General features: G+C 40.2%; 1 protein-coding gene across 1 annotated transcript; it reads right to left on the minus strand.

Moving 5' to 3' along the window:
• Positions 1–11820: 11820 nt before the first annotated feature.
• LOC120254795 lies at positions 11821–13535 on the minus strand. Its single transcript, XM_039262823.1, has 2 exons — positions 12902–13535; positions 11821–11885 (listed from the first exon to the last, which is right to left on the minus strand). The coding sequence occupies exons 1-2, from the start codon at positions 13533–13535 to the stop codon at positions 11821–11823; spliced, it is 699 nt and encodes a 232-aa protein (XP_039118757.1).
• Positions 13536–17640: the final 4105 nt, after the last annotated feature.

Consider the following 17640-nt stretch of genomic DNA (forward strand, 5'->3'; position numbering starts at 1 on the left):
ACAAGTCTGCAGTCATGGGCATCCATCCGGCATGAAACCAAAATATGGGGACCTGAGACTGACCTGACCATGTATTTGAGATCTTATACAGAATCTTCCTGCAGAGATTTTTCAACCTATAATCCACTGACAGTTCTGATACTCATTCTGAGCCTTTCTCGAAATTTTGGCACCTGGCCCATCTTCAAAGGAGTTATCTAGCCCACCTACATCCCGAGCAGAGAAGGGAGACTTATACAATTAGAACCAGCACTATATGGTATAACTGGCATTTGAATAAATATCATTGATATACCATCTCATATTAGTGCAGAATCCATGTTAATTATTGTATTCATTCATTTAAGCGATATCAAAAAATGTCTGTCTTTGCCCACTTTCTTCTGTAGAAAATTTTTTCAAAACCCTTGAATTTCTTTCTTTTCAATGCTCTTTCTTTTCTTTTGATTTTTTTTTATTTATTATTTGCAATGTATTTTTCTTCTTCAAATCATGATTTTTTTTTGTTCTTTAATTTTTTTAAATTCTCAATTTTTATTCTCTTTTATTCTTTTTTTTTAATTAATTAATTTTTTTTATCTTCTTCAAAAATTTAAATTTTTTTTTTTTTACTTTTTTTTTTTTTAAAAAATTCTTCACCCAAAATTTTGAACTTTAAAGTTTTATTTGACTCAAAGTCAAACTTGTACTTCACACTCTTTTACTTTGACTCAAAGTCCAAATTTTTGACTCAAAGTCAACTTAAAATTTCATACTTTTATTTGACTTAAAGTCCAAGTTTTAACTCAAAGTCTATTTCAATATAGGGATACAAGTTCATGACGTCTCTATTAGACAACAAGTTTAGGGTTATTCAAAGTCCCTTCAAGAATTGATGATGTTCCCACATTAGACCTAGAGAGCATGAGCTCCCATGGTAAGCAGAAATATCTTTCTCCCTTTTTTTCACCCATCTTTAATGAATCTTGATGATTTCATATCTAGATCAAATGAACTAACAAGATTTAAGTGTTTGCTCAAGAAAATATTGAGTTGGCAATCTATGCTGGGATGGAAGGATACATTGAGCAGAGGAAAATATTAGATTGAAGAGAATTCCTCCAAACCACTAAGGTATATTTTCTTATCTGCAAATTTTGCAACAAAAGCTCCTTAGTTATTATTATTTTTTTGTTAGATGCACCCAGCTAGTTTTGAAAATGAGCTCCCCGTGAAAAACCCACAATAATCCAAGAAGGTTTTTTTTTTTTAATATACATTATTATTTATTTATATTTTTTTTTTCATCGCAACGTATTTTTTTTTTTATTATTATTATTTTTAAAGACCAATAGAATGTTATTTCATCTCTTAGTCAAACTCCTCAAAGTTTTTATAAAAGATGCCCTCTTCAATGGAGAGGATGTATGAAGGCCATGCCGAGGTAATTTCGTGATAGCAAAAACGCTGTACTGAAAACACTTTAATAGTGAAGACAATTAGATGTTGATACCACACCTCTGGAATGGTATATATTTATTTATTTACTTTTTTCTCTCTTTTTCATGAACCTCCAGTGATATATATAGAGGAGAGTATATATATATATATATATATATATATATATATAATTTTCTTCTTCTTTTTTCTTTCGTTTTTTTAGACGTCCAAGAAATCATGTGGGCGCCTCATACCCCACCAAGAATTGGAAAGTGATGGCTCTACGCCGACGAGGGGATTATCATTTTGCCGCAATGCCCAAGGTTTTTATTTTTTTTATTTTTTTTATTTTTATTATTATTTATTGAAGGTCAAAATTTCTTTTGTATATTCTCTTTGTAGGTTCAAAGAATATACCAATGTAGTTTTACGCTCATGTAGACGAGATGATCAACATCAAGTCCCTCGACCATCACGGCTATCAAGACATCATCATCAAAAGTAGTTGGAGAGTCAGATTACTCTTTCAGCCTTTCAACGCTGATTTTGAACGATCACTGGGGCCTTTCACTAGAGAAGATGGCTGTCGACGTGCAATCCTATGCTAAAGAAGCCCGCAGAGGATCCCTTGTAATGTTCAAGCTTGCATCCGTGAAGTCAACAAGCCAAGGCACGCGTGCCACACGAGAGAACTTTTGGCACTTGAGCATCTTAACAATCTCAGTGACAGATCGACCAATGACATAAAGTGCACGAACAAGGAGGAGATGTATCAGAAACTTGGCTCGAAAGGGAACACTAACGGCAAAGTTGAACTTTAAGGGAGAGGTCTGAAAGTGCACAATGAAGACTCGAAAGTGAAAAGATGGCGGATTCAAGCGGACCTCGCTTGAGAGCCTCCGAGCCTACACAGCTGAGATCTTCAAGATTTGCATTGGGTGGGGCCAAGACACTAAACTTGGTCGAGAATCAAGAGGAGAACTTAAGATACTCCTCTCTGCTGGCTATTTTCACGGGAATGGCTGTGACGAGTTGGAAGAAGCAAAAGAATCGTTGTTGAAATTTACCCAAGCATGATATAGGCCTCTCTCTTTTCTTTTCTTTGCTTTCCTAGTTTGTTTTCTTGGTTTGCTTTTCTAGTTTGTTTATGCTTTAGCATGTCTGGTTTTAAACACATCGTCATTGAGCATTTGGATTTGAATAAACTCCTTAGCTTTATTTTCTTTTCTCGTGCCTTTGTCTGGAGGTGGAAGTACGTGGCATTTTTGTACTTATGATTGATCTTCTTCTTTTATTGCCTGAATGAGCTGCCTATTTGTAAACATTTTCAGCCAAATTTTTGATGATTTTATAAGCAATTCATTCACTCGATAGCACCATGGGCGAACTGGGAAATAGACAAACATGGTTATTGAACCCAATTTTTTTTATGATGATCGAATGAGCTCAAATTCTAATCTCCACCGTTCATTTTAGAGATAAGGACCTTATAAATGACTGTAAAGATTTTCACCAAAATTTAATATGATTTAATATGGTGATACTTGACTTGATGATGAGGTAGCTGGGCAGGAATTTGGGCAAATTCTGCTTCTAAATGTCCGAATTTTTTATAATGGACATATGAACTTAGAATTCAATCGTGACCATTCATATTGAAGATCAGAAAGTCTTGATCATATAGAAAAAAATTTCAAGAGGATTGAAACTATTTTGACTATCTGATCTTAAGCTAGAATTTGAATATAGTGCAATGACAATCATTAATGAATTTCATGCTTGATTTGTGATTTTATTTTGATAATTGATGGACTTGAGGCTCAATCATAACCGTTCACATTGAGCATTATCAAGGCTGGCGTTTTCATTAAAAATTTCAGACCGATCCGAATTTTTGTCATTGTCCGATTACACATTGATCAACATTGAACATAGAGAAGAGGTGTCCTGCATCATGTCCCACAGTCCTACTCTCTTCAATAAATCATGTAATCTTCAAATCAAATTTCAACCGTTCATATTGAAGACTAAACATGTATTCATAATTTGAAAGAAATTTTAAGGCAATCAAAGATAATTTGGTCACCCGATGAAGACCTTGATCGGAACAACACTATCAAGGAAACTTCCAATTTCAACACTTCAACATAAATAATTTTTTATGATTTTTTTTATTTTATTATTATTATTATTATTTATTTATTATTTTTGGAAAAAAATCACGAGGGACCCGATGTATTTGTTTCAGGATGCACACTTAACTGTGCATGACCAGTCTACATGGAGCCGGACGTTCCTTCATAGACAAACACATGTCTCCTTATTTCATTGAACTAATTTTTTTAGTACAAAAAATGGTTTTAGTACATAAATGCATGAAAATAAATGTTTTGCCTCGAGAAGCACATTTAATTGTACATGACTAGTCAACCCTTGTGAGGGTCCAGACATTCCGTCATAGGCAAACATTTTTACATTAAACATAATATTTATTCAAGAAACGACCATTGATGGGTGGCATCGGTCTTTCTCCATTGGCATCAATAAGTTGATATGCACCTCCTTCAGTGAGCGATCTCCACAACATAAGGGCCTTCCCAATTTGCTTTGAATTTGCCCCCGACCCTTTTTGTTGGTGATGATGGGTCTTTCGAGGACAAGGACCATCTCTCCTTTGGTAAAAGTCCGAAAAATGAGCCATCTTGTTGTATGCTTGAGACATTTGTGCTTTGTAGACTTGAGATTTTTGTTGCACCCCTAATCTTTTTTCATCAAGAAAGTCCAACTCATCCAAGCGGAGCCGAACATTATCTTCATTAGAAATTTCATTTTGCATTACCATTTTCAGGTAGGGTATCTGGATTTCGAGAGGTAAAAGCGCTCGGTTCAAATACCAAAAGAATATGAGCGTGCACTCCGTCGAGTCCTATAGGTAGTGCGATATGCCCATAGCATCTCCGGGAGTCTTTCATGCCAATATCTCTTGTTTTTGGACACTGCTTTCTTCAACATCTTCGAGAGGGTTTTGTTGAATGCTTCCTGCCAATCCATTTGCTCTAGTGTTATAGATGGAGGTATATCTCCAATCTATCTTATGATGCTGCGCAAATATCCCGACTTTGAAGCTTCTGAAAGCGGGACCGTTGTCTGAAATAATTCTTCTTGGAGTCCCAAATCTATATAAGATGTTTTCCCTGAAGAATTTGAGGATATTCTCAGTCTTGACTTCTCTAAGTGGGATTGCTTCTGCCCATCTGGAGAAATAATCAGTTGTAGCCAATATAAATCGATGTCCCAAAGATGATGGTGGTTCAATAGGACCGATTACATCTGTTCCCCATATCTCAAAAGGCCATGAGGAGGCCGTGGGGTATATAGGATTTGGATGTTGATGAATAAAATCTCCATGTATCTGACATAGATGACACTTTCTAGCATAATTGATGCAATCTCCAACCATGGTTGGCCAGTAATATCCCAAGCGCTTGATCTTGAGTCGCATCTTGGGTCCAGATTGGTGCGCACCACATATCCCGGAATGCACATCATGCATAACTTTTTGGGCTTCTTCATATGAGAGGTACCGCAAAAGCAGTTGATCATATGACCTGCAGTATAATATATCATTTATGAGGGTGAATCTTAGGGCTCTTCGCTTTATCTGAAGACCTTTTGATTTATCCTCAGGAAGTTTATCATATTTCAAATATTCCATGAACGGTTGCCTCCAATCTTCCTTTGGCATTTCGAGAGTGAAGACTTCCGCATTACCAGCACTTTCCTCTTCGACTTCGTCAGGGATCATACTAATGGGTCTTCCATTATTTTATGGTTATATGGATTTCTTCATAATTTGGATTCGCCAGTTCCTTTTGGTACTTTCGCCAAAGAATCAGCTTCTCCATTTTCTGATCTTGAAACCCTCCTCAATTGCACTTGGGGGATTTTCTTCATCAGATTTTTGACCTTCTTATAATATTTAAAAAGTTCAGGTTTGTATATCTTGTAGTCTCCTTCGACTTGCTTGATAATGAGTTGTGAGTCTCCAAATATGTGTATGTCTTGGATTCCCATTTTGATTACTAGTTCCAAACCAGCTATGAGGGCTTCATATTCTGCCTCATTGTTTGTACATGGTTTCGTGAGAGAGAGAGAGCATATCTGAGGATTCCTCCTTCCGGTGTAACGAATACGAGTCCTATTCCGGTTTTGATTTGTGGCATTTGGGACATGAGTGCCGGTTTTATAGATGACGCTCCATCAAAGTATAGTCACCACCTTGCTTCTTCCACTATTAATGTCTCTTCATCAGGGAGTTGAAGATTAAGTGGTGAATCATCAAGGAGAGGATGTGCTGCTAGAAAGTCTGCCAACGTCTGCCCTTTAATTGCCTTCTGTGGAGTATACGTTATATCAAATTCCATCATAATCAATGCCCATTTTGCTAGTCTTCCTGTAAGCAACGGTCTCGTCATAAGGTATTTTAGTGGGTCTATTTTTGATATAAGTATTACTTTATGCACTAGCAAGTAGTGTCTCAACTTCTTAACTGCAAACACTAAAGGTAGGCAATGCTTTTCAATTGGCGTATATTTACTCTCAGCTCCTACCAACATCCTGCTAAGGTAATATAACGCATTTTCGTTGCCTTCTTCATTATTCTGACCTAACATAGCCCCCAAAGATCCTTCCAATCCTGCCGTATATAAGATCAGAGGCTTTCCATGAATCGGGGCTGCTAGCACTGGCGGATTCAGCAAGTACTGTTTAATGTCATCGAAAGCTCTCTGACATTCATCATCCCATTTGAAAGGAGCATTTTTCTTGACCAATTTAGATAAGGGCTTGCATCTTCCGGAGAGGTTGGAGATAAACTCCTGATATATGTTAAACGACCTTGGAAGGAGCACAACTTCTTCAATGTCCGAGGAGGTGGCATTTCTAGGATGACCTTTATCTTGGAGAGATCTATCTCTATTCCCCTGTGCCTCACGATGAAGCCTAGGAATTTTCCAGAGAGGACTCCAAAAGCACACTTCATGGGATTCATTTTCAACTTGTATTGTCTGAGGAGTGTAAAGACTGTCCTCAAATCATCAAGATGCTTTTTTTTGGAATTTGTTTTAACCACAAGATCATCTACATAGCATTAGACAACTTTGTGAATTAAATCATCAAATATTCTGGTCATAGCTCTTTGATATGTCGCTCCTGTATTCTTCAATCCGAACGACATTACCCTATAGCAATAGATTCCCATGGGTGTTCAGAAAGCAGTATTCTTTTGATCCTCTGATGCATTTTAATTTGATTGTATCTAGAATATCCATCCATAAAGGAGAACATCTCGTACCCTGAGGTGTTATCGATCATGAGATCCATAACTGGGAGGGGAAAATCATCCTTAGGGCACGCCTTATTCAGGTCCCTGAAGTCTAAACATATCCGTATTTGCCCATTCTTCTCTTTTCGTAGGAACTATGCTAGCTATCCAATCAGGTATGTTTCTTCTCTGATAAAATTTGCTTTAATCAGCTTCTAAGTCTCTTCTATCACCTTTTCTTCTAGGTCAAACTTCATCTTTCTTAGTTCCTGTTTGAATGGAGTAGCATTAGGATCAATGGCCAGTCTGTGTACAGCTACCTCATCATCCAATCTTGGCATTTCATTATAGTTCCAAGCAAAGCAGTCAATATGCTCTTTCAAGAGAGCCTTGAATGATGATTTTTCTTCTTCTAATAGTTGTGCACTTAGGAAAGTCGGCCTTGGGTCATCATTGCTTCCAAAGTCGATTTCAACCAACTCATCAATTGTTGCTTGCCCCCCATATTCTAGTTCGAGTGGTGCATTATTTATCTTTATTTCCTCTTCTTCCTCCCGCCATATTACCATGTAATATGAGTGCTTGGAAAACTCAGAATAGCCTATCCCTTTCTTGTCCATCTGTGTAGGATGCCACAATCTACGAAAGCCCTGATGCGACTTCCTCGACCACTTGATTTTGCTTCCAAATCTGTCGACTATCATCCTGAGCTTGTTGGGGTAATGGCTTGGGAAGTTTATGGGTTGAGCTTCATCATCTTCTATTTCTTCAATATTTATGATATCATTATTTAAGGTCTTCTTGCTCTTGTCCTTGTAAAAGAGAATGCTTCTCTCCTTTTCATGCTGAGCTGGCACATAAAATGTCTTTAGATGCTCAACTGTATTTATATTCAAGTCATCCAGGGATTTGTATAGCCCATTAGGAATTCTCGTAATGTACAATGCATTTTCTTCAGTAGATCTTTCAACTTGACCCTTACTTTGGTGTATATCTGCATCGCTCTCATCTTCTGATGACTCAGTGTCACTACCAAAGTGAGGTGGCGCTAGTTCTCTTTTTTGGAGCACAGGAGTAGTTTTGGCCGTCTTCATCACAGACTCTTCTTCTTGGCATGGTAATTTGTCCCCTTTGGTTGATTTGGAGGTGTTAAGATATTACCTCACATCCTCATAGTGTATTTCATGGATGCCAAAGGGTTGGATCTCTCCATCAATTCTGAACTCTTCCCCATCCACCAAATACTTTGTGCATTGATGCAGTGTTGAAGGAACCAACTGGCTTTCATGAATCTATGGCCTTCCTAAGAGGGCTTTATAGGGCGCATCAGCGTCAATTACATGGAATTTCACCTTAGATGATATTTTTCCAAATTTGAGGGGAAGAGTGATCGATCCCAATGCCTTTTGGCTGTGTTGATTGAAACCCTGGATGATGATCTTTTCCGAAGATAAGTGGCATACTTCAAGAGCCAATGCTCGAACAGTGTTGAGGGTCATTAAATTCAAGGAAGACCCTGGATCAATCAAAACACGGTTGATATTTACTCCATCACAAAATCCTGTATCATATAGTGGTATATTGTGTGCCGTAGTCCCAAGTAATAGGTCCTCATTTGTGAAGGACACTGAAGATGTATGAGATGCATATAGGGCTTCTTTTATGTTGACTTCGTCGAAGTATGCTTGATACTCCTCAGGATTTTGTAGGGCATGTATTAAAGACTCCCTGACTTCAACTGACATCATCAATGCCTCATACATACTGAGGAGTGCTGGGACTTTCTTCAAGTGTGCCAAAATGTTGTAGTTTGGCTTTTCAATGGTTTCTTGGGGGAGACATTCTCTTCTTCAATCATCTTCCCTTTATCTCGGTTATTTGAACTGGAAACCTATCTTGGCTGAAGTGTCTTCCCAGTTCTAAGCTGCATCTGATGTACATGTTGTGGTGCCTCATCTTCTTCCTCAGGGAAGTTTAGCTCATCTTCTGAATCATCATGAGCAACTATAGCATAACATTCGCCTTTTTCATCAAAGTAATCCTTAGTGAGTGTCAAATTTCCCAGAGAAACTTGTCCTTGCAACCATTTTTGGAAAGCGTGACATTCTTCTATGGTGTGTCCCGTAAGCCGGTGATATTGGCAGTAATTTGGATGACTATCAAGATGCATCAAGCGCCGCCTTTTGGGTTTAGGCAAATCCAATCCATTTTCTATAGCTTGATCAAAAAGCTCTTTCCTTTTATCTTTTCTGATAAATCTTTCTTTAGTATTTGTTGCTTTAGAATGGGCTGGAGAATCCATGACTTCTGAGACAAAATTTTGTCCTGATGATTCTGGAGGATATGTCCCAGATTCATCCCACTCAGCATCTTTAATATGTAACTGCCATAGCCTATGAGCTGACTCCTCTGTCACCCTTTGAATGAAAGCAGGGATGTCTTCAGCAGGCATGACTTTCTTCAAGACCTTATATTTTGGCGTCTTCGGGGTGTAATATGGTTCTTTGGACTTTACTTGTGGGTAAGGCTCCAAGAGCTTGCCGTTCGCCTTCTTTACTCTCTCCCTGAATGCTATTTTCTTTCTCTGCTTCATACTGACATAGAGCCGGCCGTAACGATCATATGACTCTTCTGGCTCAGAGAAGCTATCATATTCATCATCATCTTCTGGGTTATATAGAGGTTCCCCTCCTGAAATAACCATGAAAGTCTCCACTTGCACATCTTCTTTATTTTCATCAATTTTCTCAGCTAATTCCCCGAATAAATCTTCGACTTCTTCGTGAAAATAATCTCTGAGGGTTATCAGAACCCTTTACTTCTGTTCATACTCTCCAAGGGTCTCTATATACTCCTCAGTAATGGATTTCTTGCGCTTTGATTGTTCGTGCTTTTGCTTCCTTTTCTTGTTCTTCTTTTTTGACTGTTTTGTCTGGTGACCTTTATGAGGTTGCTGAGAGCGTTTCCAAATGATCCCTGGCAGTTCAGCCAACTTCTTCAACATCTTCATTGATCTTTTTGATATAAATACTTCCCATAACTCTTCTGGAATAGCACAAGGTTTGTCATCTTCTGTCGATGTAAATATGACTTTGTTACCAACCACTGTAACTTCCCTTTGAGATGACTCCTCTGGGTTTAGGACAGTCATGTAGCGTATATGTTCAGCTGGTTACTCGGACAAAACATTCTTTGAGAGTGTGATTTTGCCCTCTTGGTATTGTCGCTCGACCCAGTCCTTGAAAACATAACAATCTTCTATTGTATGTCCCAACACCCTATGATATAGACAGTAATTGGGATGATCTGTCTTACTTTGCTCTTCAGGTCTTTTGCATTCAGGGAGTGCAGACCCTCTCTCACAGCATCTTTGAAGATTTTATGTACTTTATCTCTTCTGAAGAAATACTTCTTATTCATCCTATCTTTTAAGAAAGGAAGAGGTTTTGGCTCATTGTCAGTAGCACCTAAACTAGGTACCTTTGCTTGTTCTGATTTATGGGACTCTGCTACGCCTTTCCCCTTCTCAATATTAAAGGTAGTAACAGTATACTTGACGCCTTCTGTTTTCTCGGATTTGTCTTTGTCACTCCTTAAAGTGGTCTGGAAATTGGACAACACCTTCGGGTTGGTCCTTTCCAGTTTTTTAGCTTGTGAGATTAAGCCTTGGAATGTAATGATGCTAGATGTGCTCAAGAAAGGCGACATCCAACTATCAATGTTCCCAAGTAATAAACCCACCGCGTGCTGCTGATCGAGTGGTTGTTCACATTTGATGCTCAAGTTCCTCCATCTCATAATGTAATTGACCACTTTTTCATCTTTGCATTGGCGAGTGGCTACGAGGTTAGCAATTGTGATTTTGTCACTTATGCCCCCAAACCGTACTTGGAAGACATCTTTCAGCAGCTGTCATGTTTGGATTGACTCAGGTTGCAGATTTGTATACCATTCAAATGCTACTCCTGCAAGACTTGCAGAGAATTGTTTGAGGAGGAGTGATGGCTTTGCACTTGTATCTCCACAAAGTCGTTACAAAATGAGCCAAGTGTTGGTCAAGATTGCCAATCCCAGTAAATTGCTTGAATTTAGGAACATTATATCCCTTGGGGTAGGGCACCAGGTCGTGGTAGCTAGGATAGGGCTTGTCTCCATCTGCCCTTGTCTCAATTCCTTTGGCTTGATTTAATTCAGCAACTACCATTCGCTATATCTCTTCCCGAGTCATTACAACTGATTGTCCTTGAACAGGAGCATAAGAGGTTCCCCCATGTTCTGCTGGCCTGAAGGTTTCCTTTGGATGTGGTGTTGGACTTCTCGACCTCTGCACATTCTCCATTGGAAACCGTGGGGTTACCCTTTGCTCAACTGGCCTCAGGGCTTCTCTCGGTCGTCGGGTTGGACTCCTCGATCTTCCTGGTTGTTCAGGTTGATTTTCCATGAGGATTTTAATTTATTTCTGCATTTGTAACATTGACCCCATCAACATTGCCATGTTGTTATTGAGTCTTTGATATTCAGTATCACGGTGTCCCTTTTGAGGAATAAAGACAGGTTCATCCTCTTCATCTTCATTTAGTTGCTGTACTTCTTTGTGTTTCCTTGGTACATGGAGCGGTGGAAGGCTAGTCCCTATCCCTTGCTCCTCATGTGGTGGCACATGACTGGAACCTTCTTCTCCATTCAGGGAGTCTGCTGCTCTTCTACGGGATCTTGTAACAGGTCCCGGTTGTTCTTTTTCGCGTGCAGGATCTCCTGTTGCTTCAGTAACCATCCGACAAGTGTGTAATTCCACATCTGCATCAGACATTTCGGAAGGAGATAGAACTTCGTTGGCGAGTGAATGGACAATGCTTCGAAACCTCGATGGTGCTCAAAACTTCTAGTGTTAACTCCTTGTAGGTGGGTTCTTCAATGGAAAATAATTTGTCCCACCCACTATGGGAGATGAGCTCCAAGATGATACCATCCAACCCCAACATCTTCTAGACATCCTAATCTATTCTCCGAATGGTTCCAAACCCCTTCCGCGATAAAAGTCCATAACGTGTCTTGTGCTCTTCATTCTTAAACTTTGGTTAGTTGGGAGGGGGAGAAGGGTCCCTCCTAGACTTCTTGTAGGCCACTTTCTTCACCCTCATACCTACAAGACCAAGGGAAGAACAATTAACCATGTTTTAAACAAATACAAGCTCAATGGAATGAAAACTAGTGAAAAATGCCAGTGCTACAGTAAACCCGAAAATTTTTTGCAAGAACCTTGTTTGTAAATGGAGCACAACAAATTTACAATCACATAGTTTCATTGCACACATTTTCCATCATCCAAAGAAAGCAAAAACCCCACAGAATCAGCTCAAAAAGAACGTCAAAAGCTCAAGGTTTGAGAGATGAGAGACATACCTTAACCCTAGAGTAAATGGGGTGATTCAAAAGCTTAAAATGGCCAAGAGAGTGTTTAAACCTTGAAATCCCTTCACAAAATAAGATTAGAGGAGGAGGAGAGTGATCTAGAGCAAAAGAAATGAGTGGATTTGGTGGAGAAATGAGAAAGTTATGAGGGAAAGAAGATGAGTGTGTGAGTGAGAAGAAAGAAGATGAGTGAGGGGCTGATTTAAACCCTCACTCGGGTGTCCTTGCAGGTGCCCTTGCGGCTGCAAGGGCCCTTTGGATTGCTCACGGGTGCCTTTGTGGGTGCAAGGGCACCCGTGAGAGCTCTCTGGATGCCTCACGGGTGTCCTTGCGGGCGCAAGGGCACCCGTGAGAGCCCTCTGGATGCCTCACGGCCTCTCTCACGGTCATAAAAGCAGGGCGATTTCCAGATTTTACATCAACTTAGCCTCCTCCAAACCTCAAAAACAATGAAAACAAAGCCAAATTAAGCACATAAACACTCAAGAATTTAATTTCATGGAGTCTAATCATCAAATCACTCAAGGCATTCTCAACGACATGTATGAAACATAAGAAAGATGATGAACAAGGCTACCAAACATGCACAAAAACTAAAGAACACAATCCACAACCACTCAAATAATATGAAAAGAGAAGGTAAAGAGTTTAAAAGCTTGGGTTACCTCCCAAGAAGTGCTTGTTTAACATCGTTAGCTTGACGTGTTTTACCTCATGATCATGGTGGGACATATAGTGGAGAGTTACCTTCATTCTTTGGCAAAGTGTTGTTACCCGGAAAGTAATGTTTCAATCGTTGACCATTGACATTGAATGTTCCATTTTGTGGATGAGATATCTCGACAGCGCCGTGAGGGAACACATGTGTGGCTGAATATGGTCCATGCCACCGTGATTTCAATTTGCCGGGAAAGAGCCTTAGTCGAGAGTTGAAGAGTAGTACTTGATCTCCCTCTTGGAAGCACTTAGCTTGTTTGATGTGTCGGTCATGGCTTTCCTTCAGTCTCTCCTTATAGCGTAATGAGTTGTCATATACCATCGTTCGCCATTCATCTAGCTCATTAAGTTGGAGCTTCCTCTTGTGGCTTATCAAGTGGGGGTCAAAATTTAACTGTTTTATGGCCCGATATGCTATGTGCTCCAATTCGACGGGTAAGTGGCATGCCTTCCCATAGATTAGTCTGTATGGTGTTGTTCCAATGCCCATTTTGTAAGCCGTTCTATAGGCCCAGAGTGCATCGTCAAGCTGATCAGCCCAATCCTTTCGATGATGACTCACCATTTTCTCTAAGATTCGCTTCAACTCCCGATTTGAAACTTCAACCTGACCGCTCGTTTTGGGTGATATGGAGTCGAAGTATGATGAGACACCCCGTACCATTTCAGGACCTTGTCGAATTGAGAGTTACAGAAATGAGTGCCCCAGTCGCTAATGATCACTCTAGGTGCGCCAAAACGGGAGAATAGTTTCTTCAAAAATTTCACTACCACTCTGGCATCACATGATGGAAATGCCTGAGCTTCCACCGACTTTGAAACATAGTCAACTGCTACCAGAATAAACTTATTACCATGAGAGCTAGGGAACGGGCCCATGAAATCAATCTCCCATACGTCAAACACTTCGCAAACTTGGTTCCAATTTTGCGCCATCTTGTCCCTTTTTGAAATATTCTCCCAGTCCTCGACATTTATCGCGAGTCTTTGCACAAATGTCTGCGCATCTTGGAATATACTAGGCCAGTAGAATCCCGCATCAAAATTTTTTTGGCTGCTCTGTTTCAACTGTAGTGACCCCCGGTTGGACCTGAATGACAATGCCTCAAAATGTCATTCCCCTCCTCTCGTGAAACACATCTCACTAACAACTTGGTCCGCTGAAACCTGAAAAGATCTGGGTCTTCCCGGATATAATGCTTGAGGTCGGTGAAGAATTTCTTTCTTTGTTGATATGTGAGCCACTTCGGAAAAAGTTTTTCGCTCGCTAGATAAATTTGCGATGTCAAAGCGAACCACGGGGTCTCATCCTATGCTACCACTTGAATATTGCATAGTTGTTCCCCGGGGAATGCATCATTTATCTCTCCTTTTCCATCACATCATCGGTGGGTCCCTCAATGCGTGTTAGGTGATCCGCGGCCAAGTTTTCTGCCCCCTTTTTGTCTTTAATCTCCAAGTCAAACTCTTCTAGCAAAAGTACCCAATGAATCAATCGAGGTTTGGCGTTTGATTTATTCAGCAAGAATTTGAGTGCAGAGTGATTAGTGTACACAATTACTCTAGAGCGACACCAAGTATGGCCGGAATTTGTCAAAAGCAAACACTACTGCAAGGGAGTTCTTTTCTCGAGTGGTGGTGTATTTCTCTTGGGCTGCATTTAAAGTTTTACTTGCATAATAGATAGGATGGAAATGATTGTCCCTACGCTGCCCAAGCACTGTACCAACTACATAATCACTTGCATCACACATCAATTCTAATGGCAAATTCCAATCTGGAGAAACTATAATTGGTGCCTCCACGAGTTTCTTTTTTAGACTGATAAAAGCATTCATACACTCATCATTAAACTCAAACGGAGCATCTTTTTTTCGAGTAGCTTTGTCAAGGGTCGAGCGATCAAGGAGAAATTCTTGACAAACCTCCTATAAAAACCCTCATGTCCCAAGAAGCTTCTGATAGACTTCAATGACGTAGGGGTGGTAGTTTCTCGATGGTCTCCACTTTTGCCCTGTCCACTTCAATCCCTTTTTGTGATATCTTGTGCCCGAGAACTATACCTTCCTTGACCATGAAATGGCACTTTTTCCCTAACTGAGGACCAAGTTAGTCTCCTGCACTCTATTCAAGACTCGTTCCAGATTTTTTTGAGACATAACTCGAGACGAATCACCGTAAATAGAGAAATCATCCATAAATACTTCCATGATGTCTTCCACCATATCTTCAAAAATTTCTAACATACACCTTTGGAAAGTAGCCAAAACATTGCATAGTCCAAAGGCATGCGGCGGTAAGCAAATGTGCCATATGGGCAGGTGAAGGTGGTCTTTTCCTGATCTTTCGGGCCAATAGGTATCTGAAAATACCCAGAGAGCCAATCTAGAAAACACTAATAAGAGTGTCCTGCAGGTCGTTCGAGCATCCGATCGATGAAAGGCAAAGGAAAATGATCCTTCCTCATTGCATCGTTGAGTTTCCTGTAGTCTATGCAGACTCTCCAACCAATTACAGCTCTAGTAGGAACAAGCTCATTCTTCTCATTGGTGACAACTGTCATTCCTCCCTTCTTTGGTACCACCTGTACTGGTCTTACAAATGCACTGTCCGAGATGGGATAAATTATACCTGCATCAAGTAGCTTGATAATCTCGTTTCTTACTACCACCTTCATGTTAGGGTTAATCCTTCGTTGGGGTATCACTGTGGGTTTGTGATTGTCCTCCATGTGAATCTTGTGTGTACAAAAAGATGGACTGATTCCCTTGATATCAACTATTTTCCACGCAATCGCCCTTTTGTGCTTTTTCAGTACAGCTAGAAGCTTATCCCTCTGCTCAACTGTCAAGTCAGATGCTATGATGACCGGGAACTTGGAACCATCGCCCAGAAAGGGATATTCTAAATGCTCGGGAAGGGGTTTCAGCTCTAGCTCAGGTAGATCTTCAATTGATGATTTCAATCTCCCATATTTCCCAAGATCACATTTCTCAACTCTCTCATCCTCTGCTTCAGATGAATTGTCACTACTCGAACTATTTTCTGTCACCAGAACCTCGGCCCCAGTAGAATATAAGTCACTCACTTGAGAATAATCCATTTCCTCTGAACCTCCTGACCCCGTTGGATCTGTCTCCTCTTCAACCAGACTTGTTGACTGTGAGGGTCCATCGGAACTATCTCTTGATTCAACACTGACAGGGTCGAACTGGTAATTAAGTGAACAAAAATTCCCTACCAGGCTCGCCCCATCTTTCTCCATGTATTCCTCAAGAAATAACAGGACCTTCTACCTCTCTAGAGTTGGATTTATCGACTCCTCACAATACTGTTTCTTCCACTGATCATTATCAAAATAAAAACTACCCCATCCAGTTGGCTCGTATGAGTGAAGAGGGTACGAATCCTATGACCAGTGGTAAATAACCCAATTATTAGTCAAAGCCATAGTTAAAGAAGACAAAAGAGATATTTACAGAAGTAGAGGTCAAAACACAAAGATTTACAAGAGAGAAAGATAAGGGATATGGCGGGATGAAATAAAATAGTAAATGCAAGAATGGTAGTACAAAACCAAACAATGGTCAAATCAACACGCTTAAAGTTTTCCGAGTATTCCTCGTGGGTTCCCCGGCAACGGCGCCCAAAACTTGATCGCTTCCCCGCAAGTGTACGGGATCGCAAAGTAATACCTCTCATGCGAGCATGAGGGGGTCGTATTCCCAAGGGCCCGAGAAGCTACTGTTACTTCCTCTTCGCTATGTTGTTTAACCTCCAAGTTTGAATGTGATAGTGATAAAACAAATAAACAAGTAAAATGAAAATAAAATGCTAACAATGAAGGCAAGATACGTGGGATAATCAAGGGAAGAAAGCGGTCGCGGATGAGGATCCTCTCAGGGGCTACTAAAGTGTTCAGGATGCTAGAACTAACATGCAAATGGCTAGTTGGACCGAGAAAACCCTAGATTAGGTCAACCCGATGGTCACGGCAATTGACCCCTAATCAGGTATGAGTATTAGATACAGAATCTCTTCTGCCCAAATCCAAATCCTCCTACGATTGCAATGGGAAAGGTGGTTTTCTCAAGTTAGGGTCAGAATACAAGCTAATACTTAACCCTAAAATTGGAGGGGTATAAATACCCGATGGTCACGACATATTCATACGTGTTTCCCTTCCAAGCTTGGTGAGTCTAACACTAGGGCAATGGTTATGCAACCTAGCATTACCTAAGAATTGATACACCGAGTTCTCATGCATACCAAAGCATTCAAATACACCAAGCAAGGATCACAAACAAGTTAATACAATAGAAAGAACCAAGCATCCATACAAGAACAAGTTCACCCCCAAGGTTCACCTACATCTGGTGACCTTGGGGTTTAGTTGTTCATAGTCATCAAATACAACAAGAAATCCATGCAAACAACCAAACAAAACATAAGAAACACTCCCTCAAAGAATGAAGGCCGGAGAAGCTTCCAAAGACGCCACACAAAAGGTGGCTTCCCTTGTCTTCAACCTCCTCTACACAAGCCCTAGGAGTAGATCTCGCCCAAAATCGCGCTCTCCTCATCGAATCCTGACACGTCCGAATATGCGTGTGTGTACCGCAAGTGCATGGGTGTCGAACTAATAAATACCCGGTGAGTCGGGTAGTCGAATCCACAGGGAAGAGGGCTACTAGTACTAACTTCTTCCTCGCTATCTAGCCTAATGATAATGGGATAGTGTGGTGATCTAATGTGCGAAGAAGTGAATA

The sequence above is a fragment of the Dioscorea cayenensis genome, unplaced genomic scaffold, assembly GCF_009730915.1.
Source record: "Dioscorea cayenensis subsp. rotundata cultivar TDr96_F1 unplaced genomic scaffold, TDr96_F1_v2_PseudoChromosome.rev07_lg8_w22 25.fasta BLBR01000638.1, whole genome shotgun sequence".
Taxonomy (NCBI): Eukaryota; Viridiplantae; Streptophyta; class Magnoliopsida; order Dioscoreales; family Dioscoreaceae; genus Dioscorea; species Dioscorea cayenensis.

What these genes read in the sequence shown, in the direction of transcription:
- LOC120254795 (XM_039262823.1), bottom strand. Translation starts at nt 13,535, where the DNA reads ATGGTACGGGGTGTCTCATCATACTTCGACTCCATATCACCCAAAACG. An exon ending in CACTTTGCCAAAGAATGAAG is followed by an intron (nt 11,886 to 12,901) that starts GTAACTCTCCAC and finishes TTGGTCTTGTAG; the next exon opens with GTATGAGGGTGAAGAAAGTG.